The sequence below is a fragment of the Arachis stenosperma genome, chromosome 1 (assembly GCF_014773155.1).
Source record: "Arachis stenosperma cultivar V10309 chromosome 1, arast.V10309.gnm1.PFL2, whole genome shotgun sequence".
NCBI lineage: Eukaryota > Viridiplantae > Streptophyta > Magnoliopsida > Fabales > Fabaceae > Arachis > Arachis stenosperma.
Genome location: NC_080377.1, coordinates 96,094,979 through 96,106,955, shown reverse-complemented (window position 1 = coordinate 96,106,955; position 11,977 = coordinate 96,094,979). Strand labels below are relative to the sequence as shown.

General features: G+C 40.1%; 1 protein-coding gene and 1 non-coding gene across 2 annotated transcripts; one reads left to right on the top strand and one right to left on the bottom strand.

The window, feature by feature from the left end:
• The first annotated feature begins 285 nt into the window (after positions 1 to 285).
• Positions 286 to 393, top strand: LOC130956144 (small nucleolar RNA R71). Its single transcript, XR_009077016.1, has one exon. It is a non-coding gene; the product is annotated as a small nucleolar RNA R71 (small nucleolar RNA).
• A 6,741-nt stretch (positions 394 to 7,134) lies between these two features.
• Positions 7,135 to 8,139, bottom strand: LOC130982420 (uncharacterized). The gene is made up of 2 exons (XM_057906426.1): positions 8,056 to 8,139; positions 7,135 to 7,818 (listed from the first exon to the last, which is right to left on the bottom strand). The coding sequence occupies exons 1-2, from the start codon at positions 8,137 to 8,139 to the stop codon at positions 7,135 to 7,137; spliced, it is 768 nt and encodes a 255-aa protein (XP_057762409.1).
• Positions 8,140 to 11,977: the final 3,838 nt, after the last annotated feature.

The window sequence follows — 11,977 nt, the reverse complement described above, 5'->3', positions numbered from 1 at the left end:
ACTTTGAGAAATCAAATTGACTTGTTGAGTCAATATCTTATTCTGAGCCAATATGGCATTCAGAGTATCAATCTCAAGAACTCCTTTCTTCTGATTAGTCCCATTGTTCACAAGATTCCTTTCAGAAGTGTACATGAATTGGTTATTTGCAACCATTTCAATTAGCTCTTGAGCTTCTGTAGGCGTCTTCTTCAAATGAAGAGATCCTCCAGCAGAGCTATCCAAAGACATCTTGGATAGTTCAGAGAGACCATCATAGAAAATACCTATGATGCTCCATTCAGAAAGCATGTCAGAAGGACATTTTCTGATCAATTGTTTGTATCTTTCCCAAGCTTCATAGAGGGATTCTCCATCCTTCTGTCTGAAGGTTTGGACTTCCACTCTAAGCTTACTCAATTTTTGAGGTGGAAAGAACTTTGCCAAGAAGGCATTGACTAGCTTTTCCCATGAGTCCAGGCTTTCTTTAGGTTGTGAGTCCAACCATGTCCTAGCTCTGTCTCTTACAGCAAAAGGGAATAGCATAAGTCTGTAGACCTCAGGGTCTACCCCATTAGTCTTGACAGTGTCACAGATTTGCAAGAATTCAACTAAGAACTGATGAGGATCTTCCAATGGAAGTCCATGGAACTTGCAATTCTGTTGCATTAGAGAAACTAATTGAGGCTTAAGCTCAAAGTTGTTTGCTCCAATGGCAGGAATAGAGATGCTTCTCCCATAGAAGTCGGGAGTAGGTGCAGTAAAGTCACCCAGCACCTTCCTTGCATTGTTTGCATTGTTGTTGTTTTCGGCTGCCATGGGTCCTTCTTCTTTGAAGGTTTCTGTCAGGTCCTCTATAGAGAATTGTGCTTTAGCTTCTCTTAGCTTTCGCTTCAAGGTCCTTTCAGGTTCAGGGTCAGCTTCAACAAGAATGCCTTTGTCTTTGTTCCTGCTCATATGAAAGAAAAGAGAACAAGAAAGTGTGGAATCCTCTATGTCACAGTATAGAGATTCCTTGAGGTGTCAGAAGAAAAGAAAAATAGAAGACAGAGGTAGAAAATTCGAACTTATCAAGAAAGATGGAGTTCAAATTTTGCATGGAGGGATAGTGTTAGTCCATAAATAGAAGGATGTGAGAGGAGGGAAGATAATTTTCGAAAATAAAGTAAGAGAATTTGAAAACATTTTGAAAAACATTAATTAATTTTCGAAAACAAGAGTGGGAAAGAAATCAAGTGATTTTTGAAAAAGATTTTGAAATTAGAAGTCAAAAAGATTTGATTGAAAACTATTTTGAAAAAGATGTGGTTAAGAAGATATGATTGGTTTTAAAAAAAATGTGATTGAGAAAATATGATTTGAAAACAATTTTAAAAAGATTTGATTTTAAAAATTAATAACTTGGCTATCAAGAAAAGATATGATTCAAACATTAAACCTTTCTCAACAGAAAAGGCAACATACTTGAAATGTTCAATCAAATCATTAATTGTTAGCAAGTATCTTTGAAAAAGGAAAGAAATTGATTTTGAAAACATTTGATTGAAAAGATATGATTTGAAAAAGATTTGATTTTGAAAAACTTTTGAAAACTTGAAAAAAATTGATTTGAAAACAAAATCCTCCTTCTTGTGCCATCCTGGCGTTAAACGCCCAGAACGGTGCACATTCTGGCGTTTAACGCCCAAAACTATACCCTTTTGGGCGTTAAACGCCCAACCAGGTACCCTGGCTGGCGTTTAAACGCCAGTTTGTCCTTCTTCACTGGGCGTTTTGAACGCCCAGCTTTTTCTGTGCAACTCCTCTGCTGTATGTTCTGAATCTCCAATTCTCTGTATTATTGACTTGAGAAGACATAAATTAAAAATATTTTTGGATTTTTAATAATCAAAATGCAACTAAAATCAAATAACAATGCATGCAAGACACCAAACTTAGCAGTTTGTATACTACTGACACTAATGAGAATGCATATGAGATACACAAAACACTCAAGTCAAGAGAATTTAAAGATTAGAGTAAGAAATCATCAATAACATCTTGAAGATCCTTAAGACACATGAATGAATGCATGCAATTGACACCAAACTTAAAATGAGACACTAGACTCAAACAAGAAATTTTTGGATTTTATGATTTTGCAATTTTTTTGTGTTTTTTTTTTTGAAAATTAAGTGGAAAAAGATATCAAAATTCTTAATGAGAATTCCAGGAATCATGCAATGTTAGTCTAAAGCTTCAGTCTAAAGGAATTAGACATGGCCAGCCAAGCTTCAGCAGGACATTGCATTCAAGAGCTAAATTGATGAAAATCAATCAGCTTTGGTGATGATAAGAACATCACCTTGAAACACTAGAATTCATTCTTAAGAACTCTGAAGAAAAATACCTAATCTAAGCAACAAGATGAACCGTCAGTTGTCCATACTCGAACAATCCCCGGCAACGGCGCCAAAAACTTGGTGTGCGAAATTGTGATCACTACTTTTCACAACTCAAATAATCCCTAGTAATGGCCCCAAGAACTTGGTGCTCAATACCATGGCATAAACACAACTTTGCACAACTAACCAGCAAGTGCACTGGGTCGTCCAAGTAATAAACCTTACGCGAGTAAGGGTCGATCCCACGGAGATTGTTGGTATGAAGCAAGCTATGGTCACCTTGTAAATCTTAGTCAGGCAGACTCAAATGGGTATAGATGATGAATAAAACAGAAAGATAAAGATAGAGATACTTATGTATTTCATTGGTAGGGACTTCAGATAAGCGTATGAAGATGCCTTCCCTTCCGTCTCTCTGCTTTCCTACTGTCTTCATCCAATCCTTCTTACTCCTTTCCATGGCAAGCTTATGCAAGGGTTTCACCGTTGTCAGTGGCTACCTCCCATCCTCTCAGTGAAAACGTTCCTATGCTTTGTCACAGCATAGGCTAATCATCTGTCGGTTCTCGGTCAGGCCGGAATAGAATCCAGTGATTCTTTTGCGTCTGTCACTAACGCCCCGCCTGCTAGGAGTTTGAAGCACGTCACAGTCATTCAATCATTGAATCCTACTCAGAATACCACAGACAAGGTTAGACCTTCCGGATTCTCTTGAATGCCGCCATCAGTTCTTGCCTATACCACGAAGACTCTGATCTCACGGAATGGCTGGCTCGTTTGTCAGGCGAGCACTCGGTTGTCAGGCGATCAACCATGCATCGTGTATCAGGAATCCAAGAGATATTCACCCAATCTAAGGTAGAACGGAGGTGGTTGTCAGTCACACGTTCATAGGTGAGAATGATGATGAGTGTCACGGATCATCACATTCATCAAGTTGAAGAACAAGTGATATCTTGGACAAAGAACAAGCGGAATTGAATAGAAGAACAATAGTAATTGCATTAATACTCGAGGTACAGCAGAGCTCTACACCTTAATCTATGGTGTGTAGAAACTCCACCGTTGAAAATAGATAAGAATAAGGTCTAGGCATGGCCGTGAGGCCAGCCTCCCAATGATCTAAGAACTAGATGTCCAAAGATGAAAATACAATAGCAAAAGGTCCTACTTATAGAAAACTAGTAGCCTAAGGATGAGTAAATGACATAAAAATCCACTTCCGGGCCCACTTGGTGTGTGCTTGGGCTGAGCAATGAAGCATTTTCGTGTAGAGACTCTTCTTGGAGTTAAACGCCAGCTTTTATGCCAGTTTGGGCGTTTAACTCCCATTTTGGTGCTAGTTCCGGCGTTTAACGCTGGAATTTCTGAGGGTGACTTTGAACGCCGGTTTGGGCCATCAAATCTTGGGCAAAGTATGGACTATCATATATTGCTGGAAATCCCAAGATGTCTACTTTCCAACGCCGTTGAGAGCGTGCCAATTGGGCTTCTGTAGCTCCAGAAAATCCACTTCGAGTGCAGGGAGGTCAGAATCCAACAGCATCTGCAGTCCTTTTCAGTCTCTGAATCAGATTTTTGCTCAGGTCCCTCAATTTCAGCCAGAAAATACCTGAAATCACAGAAAAACACACAAACTCATAGTAAAGTCCAGAAAAGTGAATTTTAACTAAAAACTAATAAAAATCTACTAAAAACTTAACCAAATATACTAAAAACATACTAAAAACAATGCCAAAAAGCGTACAAATTATCCGCTCATCAGTTAGTTGTGCGGAGTTGTGACAAAGTGTGATTTATGTTTGAGAGCACCAAGTCTTTGGAGCCATTGTTGATGATCACAATTTCGTCCACCAGTCGTCCAAGTAATAAAACCTTACGTGAGTAAGGGTCGATCCCACAGAGATTGTCGGCTTGAAGCAAGCTATGATCATCTTGTAAATCTCACTCAGGCGGATTCAAATGGTTATGAGGTATTGATAATTAAAAGTTAAATAAAACGGAAAATAACATAGAGATACTTATGTAATTCATTTATGGGAATTTTAGATAAGCGTTTGGAGATTCTTTGTTGCTTCTGAACCTCTGCTTTCCTATTGTCTTCATCCAATCATGCGTCCTCCCTTCCATGGCAAGCTGTATGATCCTCTCAGTGAAAATGGTTTGGCTACGGTTTTTGTACGGCTAATTAACTGTCAGATTTCTCGTCTCGGATGAAAAATACCAAGCACAGCTACCGCATGGCTAATCATCTGTCGGTTCCCACTTGTGTCAGAATAGGATCTCTCTATCCTTTTGCACACTGTCACTACGCCCAACAGTCGTGAGTTTGAAGCTCGTCACAGTCATCCCGTCCCAGATCCCACTCGGAATACCACAGACAAGGTTTAGACTTTCCAGATCTTAGGAATGCTGCCAATTGTTTCTAGCCTATACCACGAAGGTTCTAACCACGCGGACTCGATCTGTGGATCAGAGACCCAAGAGATTATACTACAGTTGTCGTCTACTGACTACGTTGAACATCATGTAGACTGCTTGTGGTTGTTAGGCACGCGGATCTTGGCTAAGCGAGTAATGAAGATAGTGGGTGATTGTCACAGGTCACCCCCTTCATTCTGACTTAACTGAATTAAGTACGAGAGTATATCTTCGAGAAGAAGTAGAAGTGAATTGAAAGAGAAACAATAATACTTGCATTAGTTCATGAAGAACAGTAGAGCTCCTCACCTTAATCTATGAGGTGTAGAAACTCCACCATTGGAAAATACATAAGAGAAAAAGGTCTAGGCATGGCCGAATGGCCAGCCTTCCCAATGTGAAAAATGGCATAAGCTAATTCTCAAAAGCTTCCAGCCTCTGAATACTATAGTAAAAATTGCTATATATACTAAACTAGTTACTAGGGTTTACAGAAAATGAGTAACTAAGTGTAGATAGTACAGAAATCCACTTCCGAGGCCCACTTGGTATGTGCTTGGGCTGAGCTTTGAAGCTTTCACGTGCATAGGCCATTCTTAGAGTTAAACGCCAGCTTGGATGCCAGTTTGGGCGTTAAAATTTAGTTTTGGTGCCAGCTCCGGCGTTTTACGTCAGAAAATGGTCTCTGGTGGGCGTTTGGACGCCAATTTAAGCCATCAAATCCCGAACAAAATATGAAATATTATACATTGCTGGAAAGCCCAATATGTCTACTTTCCAACTCAATTGAGAGCGCGCCAATTGAGCTTCTGTTGCTCCAGAAAATCCACTTTGAGTGCAGGAGGGTCAGAATCCAACAGCATCTGCAGTCCTTTCTCAGCCTCTGAATTAGATTTTTGCTCAGGTCCCTCAATTTCAGCCAGAAAATACATGAAATCACAAAAAAATACACAAACTCATAGTAAAGTCTAGAAATGTGATTTTTGCATAAAAACTAATAAAAATATACTAAAAAGTAACTAAAACATAATAAAAACTACCTAAAAACAATGCCAAAAAGCGTATAAATTATCCGCTCATCAATCCATAAACTTATCCACTAACTCCTCTTCCTTGATTCTCATCCAAGCTATTGTTAAAGACATACGACTCAAAGCGTTTGCTACTACATTTGCCTTTCCAGGGTGATAACTTAGTTCAAAATCATAATCCTTCCAAAGCTCCATCCATCTCCTCTGACGCACATTGTGCTCTTTCTGATCAAAGATGTGCTTGAGACTCTTGTGATCAGAAAAGACATTAAACCTCACTACGTACAAGTGGTGCCTCCAAATCTTCAATGCAAACACAATCGCCCCTAATTCCAAATCCTGAATTGGGTAATTCACCTCATGCGGTCTCAGCTGACGCGATGCGTAGTCCACCACGTTCCGGTGTTGCATCAACACGCAACCCAAACCCTTCACAGAGGCATCACAGTATACTTCAAACGGCTCATGCGGTTCCGAAAAAATCAAAATAGGCGCTAAAGTTAATTTTTGTTTCAAAGTTTGAAAACTTTCCTCACACTTTGATGTCCACACAAACAGCACCTTATTCCTTGTCAACTTAGACAATGGTAGTGGAATCCGGGAAAATCCTTCAATAAATCTCCGATAATATCCGGCCAAACCCAAGAAACTCCCAACTTCCGTCGTCGTCGTTGCTTTTTTCCATTCCATCACCTCCTCTACTTTCGAAGGATCCACCGCTATTCCTCCTTTGCTCACCACATGACCTATGAACTTCACTTCTTCCTTCCAGAACTCGCATTTTGACAACTTAGCATACAATTTCCGCTCCTTTAGAATTTGCAACATAATTCTCAAGTGTTCCTCGTGTTCTTTTTCGTTCTTTGAGTAAACTAGAATGTCGTCTATGAAAAACACCACAAATTTGTCCAAAAAGGGACGAAATACTCTATTCATGTAATCCATGAACACAGCAGGTGCATTTGTTATCCCAAAGGACATCACTGCAAACTCGTAGTGTCTAGAGTGTCCTAAACGCAGTTTTCAGAATATCATCCTAAACGCAATTGATCCATCAAGTCATCTATCCTTAGCAGTGGGTACTTGTTCTTCACAGTCACTTTTTCAACTGTCTGTAATCAAACAAAGTCGTATTCCTCCATCCTTCTTCTTTACCAATAAACTGGCGTTCCCCACGGAGATACACGCGGATGAATGATCCTCTTGTTCAGAAGCTCTTCCAACTGAGTCTTTAATTCAACCAGCTCTATCGGAGCCATTCGATACGGCGTAATCGACACTGGTCCGGCTCCCGGGGCCAATTCAATCGCAAATTCAATCTACCTTTGAGGTGGGAACTCAGGAATATCTTCCGGGAATACCTCCAGAAAGTCTCTAACTACCGGGATTTGATCTATCTTCTGATTGTCACCTAATGCATTTGCAGCCAACAGTATATAACCCTGACACTCTTTCCCACTACAGTGCACCATTACAGAGTTCAGGTAATAACCCTCAGCTACCACTGATCTATTTTCTCCTTCCGGCATAAACTGAATTGACCGTTCAAAGCAATCTAACAAAACTCGATTCTTTGACAACCAATCAAACCCCAAAATCATCTCTAACCTAACCACTGGTAAACAAATCAAATCATGCACAAAGTCTCTATCCTCAAGCTTGAAACCTAGTTGCCTACAACCTAACCTAGTCACTCCCGTCTGATGCGGAGTATGTACATGCAATTCAAATGCTAATTCTGACATTTTCAAGCCTAGCTCCTCAACTTTAGCAAATGAAATAAATGAATGTGAAGCTCTAGTATCATACAATGCAACCAAGATCTTATCACCAATTAAACAGTTACCTCTCATAAGAGGATTTGCCTTAGCAGTATCCTTGGCGTTCACAACAAATACGCACCCTTGGTATTGACTCTGACCCGCATTCGGGTTCTTCCCACGAGTGCAATCTCTCGCAATGTGACCAGGCAAACCACAGTTGAAACAACCACCTATACCAATCTTGCAAGATTCATATGGATGAAAACATCCACAATGATTATAAATTAAATCCGGAGAAACCTTACTCTGATTTCCCCTCCCTTTGCCACATTGGTACTGATCGTAAGTGTTCTTTCTGAAGCCTCCTTGACCTTGAGATGCATGTCTTCCTCTCTTGAAATTCTAACCCCTTGGCTGAAAGTACTTGCCACATCCCCGTTTAGTGTTTCCTCCATGAGTGTCCCTTGATGAGGCTACCGTCTTTGCATATTCCTTAACAACTCTTTCCTTCCTTACTAGATCAGAAAAAATCCGAATCTCCAAAGGAGCCACAGCAGTCATGATGTTATCCTTCAAGCCCCTTTAATACTAAATATACTTCCAGCTTTCATAGGTCTCCAGGGCACCCTGATGCACCCTAGAGAACCTACAGAGCTCCTCAAATCGGCTAGTATAGTCCGCCACAGACAAAGAACCTTGCTTTAGCTACATAAGTTTTATCTCCTTCGCTTTTGTTGCAGATTTAGAAGAGTACTTCTTATAAGATATCGGCATTCGAAGCTGTAGCAAGCGACATTCTCCTTGCCACCAATGCTGAGCCTCTCCCAAAAGCTGATACACAGCAAACTCTACATATTGGTTGTTCGGAACATACTGTGCTTGTAACGCATGCTCCGTGGCCTGGAACCAATTATCTGCTTCTGTAGGATTGGTTGAACGTCTGAAAATTGGTGGATGAACCTTGAGAAAAGTAGCCAAGGTCGTCGGACAACCTCCCATATTATCACCATTTCCTTCCGCATTATCATTCCCGTTTCCATCACTATTTTCGTTTCTGGCTGGTTGACCGAACCTCTGCACAGCTTGCAGAGTCGCAGCAGCATTCGCCTCCATGGTATTGGCAAGATTATCCATTTCCATTATGAACTCGGCATGGTTATCGGCCGGTCGTTCATTTCTACTCTCTCCTCGTGAACGTGTACGACCTCGTCCGTGAGTGACCATTAAGGTTCCTGTCTACACCAAACAATCGATATCAAGGTGATCATTCTCAATATCAAAATCCTAGTGCTTCAATTATCCCAAAAAGGCACTCACAAATAAGCATGCTATGCAATATCAATGACATAACCTAAATAGCATCAAAGAAAATGACACAGAGTATGCATTGAAGCACAATCGATATCAAGGTGATCATTCACAATATCAAAAGTCTAGTGCTTCAATTATCCCAAAAAGGCACTCACAAACAAGCATGCTATGCAATATCAATGAGATAACCTAAATAACATCAAAGAAAAAGGCATAGAGTATGCATTGAAGCACAATCAGTCCATCCCACAGGCTCACGAGTACGAACCACTCTGATACCACTAAATGTAACACCCTAATTACCCTAAGCCTTACCTTATGTTATAAAGCAAAGGTTAATAAAAGTTTACGACAATTCTAAATCTTATACATATTATATAGAAGAAGTAATATATTCTAAAAGCCCGATGAATGATACAGCTCAAAAGTAGGATTTGAAAAGCGTAAAACGTACACACGAAGCTACAAACTTAACGCACAAGACATAGATATAATATAACAAAATATAAGAGTATAATAGCATAAAGATCTAGCCACGGCTCGCGGTGTTTAAGCCGGCTAACTATATACAGATAATATAAAATCCTGACAGTTAAAACAGCTTATACAAGTTTTCCCTCAAAATAAGCCTCTAGGCCAAAGTTAAATACAAAAGTGAGAGGAATAAACAAAAGAATCAAAAAGACTCCAAAACATATCTAGGATCCTCCGCTCTATCACCATCAAAACAACTCACCGAGGTCGGTTGCGACCTGCATCTGAAAAATAACAGAATATGGTGTGAGAACCGAAGGTTCTCAGTATGGTAACAGTGGCTAGTGATGTATGATATAAGACCCCGGGACACCAGAGGTAATCCTAGAACTTCATATCCATCACAAGATTCATCTTAAAACATAACTAAAACAGTAAAGCATAACTTAAAACCTCAACATAATTAAAAGGGTAGTCTAACTTAGTGGATTTCTAAACTAACAACTCCCCGCTGTCCTACAGCCTTCACCAACCTATCCTCCATGCGATCCCATCGCCACCGCCTTCCGAACCTCATCAATCCCAGTAGAAAACACAAATAAAATCAATGCAAGTAAACACAAGTATAGGTATATATGGCAAGTAGTTCAAGTAGGAAATTAGGCATGTTATACAATTAGGCAAGCAATTACAAGTCGGCAAAGCAAACAAACAGATAGAAGATGCACATAATGAATGTCTATCCTATTGGCTGTGATATCATATTGTCGGTTTAACTGCCAACCCGACACATCTCCATGGAGATGTCGCCATTCGAAATCATAATGGGAAACCCCGAGATATGGTGCTCGGAACACCGTCCAGGATTTTATGTCTGCACACTCTAGTGATCCGAAGGGATGTGAGCGGGATACTCTTGTCACAGACCTCACATCTCAATGTAAGCGGGACAAACTACCGCCCTTATGCCACCGCTGCTACCTCGACAGGCGAGATCCAACCACCGTCCCTGCAAGGCGTATAGCGTCTCAACAATCTCAATTTAAAAATGTTACAGCAGAGGTTTTTCAAAAATTTATTATTTCAGTATATCAATGATTCATCATTGCAACTCCAAGTCATGGACTCATATCAACCACTCTCAATTCATAATTTCCATTCTGAACTCATTAGTTCATTAGTTTCTCAATTCATATACTATTCTTCCATCTCACTCCATGATGCATGGAAATCTGTCTCTCAACAAACTTCCCTCGGTAAGTATACTGAATTATCGTCAAGTAAAAACTCACGATAGAGTGAGGTCGAATCCCACAGGGATTGACTGGTTGAGCAACTTTAAATAGAGGGTGTTCTAGTTGAACTAAGTAGAATTGGATTGAGAGTTGCAGAAAATTAAATGGCGGGAAAAGTAAATGACAAGAAATGTAAATGGCTAGAAGTAAATAGCAGAAAATAAAGTGCAGAAAGTAAATTGCAGAAATCTAAATGGGAATGGGGACGATTGAGCATGAATGTAAACAGCAGAATTTAAAGAATGGGTTAGATCAGAAGTGGGGGAAATCATTGGGTTTAGGAGATATTCATTCTCTGGATCAAGTTCATTCTCATCTCTTCCTCAATCAATGCATTCATTGATCTCCTTGGCAATCTTAAGTGATTGGATCCCAATTCTTTGGCAATCCAATCTCTCTAAGCTTGAACAATTGCCCAATTCTTTGATTTAATTGCTCATGGGAGGAGATGAAGTGTGGTTACTGATTATACCACATGTTTTTCTAGATCAAAGTATTGGTAGGATTACATGTCACTATATCCATCCAACCCCCAACCCAGTCCAACATGAGAAAGCATTTCTAGCATGATTCCCTCATTCCTCTTCCAAGGTTCCAAGGGAATCCTTGTATGAACACTCCTCTATTTAAAGTTGCTTCATGTTAATACCCACGTTAGTGACGTTAACGAGGTCATTAACGTGGGTACCTTTGGCTATTTCCAACATTAGTGGTGAAGTTAGCACCACTAACGTTGCAACCCTTTGTGTGCTTCACGTTAATGCCCATATTAGTAGCACTAACATGGCCACTAACGCGGGCTTATATTGGCCTTCATAGCGTTAGTGGTGTTTACTTCACCACTAACGTTGGAGCTTCTCCTCTCTTCTACGTTAGTGCCCACGTTAGTGGCACTAACCTGGGCTTAAATGGCCTTCGAAGACGTTAGTGGTGTTAACTTCACCACTAACGTTGCAAGCTTGCTTCTCTTCTACGTTAATGTCCATATTAGTGGCACTAAGGTGGCTCTTTTCTGCTTCTTTGGGCCTGAAAATCGAAGAAACAAAGTGTATCAAAGCCTTGCTCCAAAGCATGAGATCATGCATCATTCATTTTATCATTTAATTCTGGCATTATTCTCATGCAAATGTTCAAAATGCACAATGTTTGCTTGAATCAAGATGTAAGTGCATATTCACCCAAATGCTTGCTTATTACCTAAGAAAATGCATAAAACTAAACTAAAACATACGAAAAAATGGATAGTAAAACTAGCTAAGATGCCCTGGCATCACTCCACCAAACCCATCCTCAGTACACCAGAAACCTAAGCCTCCGTT

Bases quoted from the DNA above. Each gene is read 5' to 3' on its own strand.
- LOC130982420 (XM_057906426.1), bottom strand. From the start codon at position 8,139: ATGACTGCTGTGGCTCCTTTGGAGATTCGGATTTTTTCTGATCTAGTA. The intron at 7,819-8,055 runs GTAGCCTCATCA...GAATCTTGCAAG, and splicing joins TTAAGGAATATGCAAAGACG to ATTGGTATAGGTGGTTGTTT.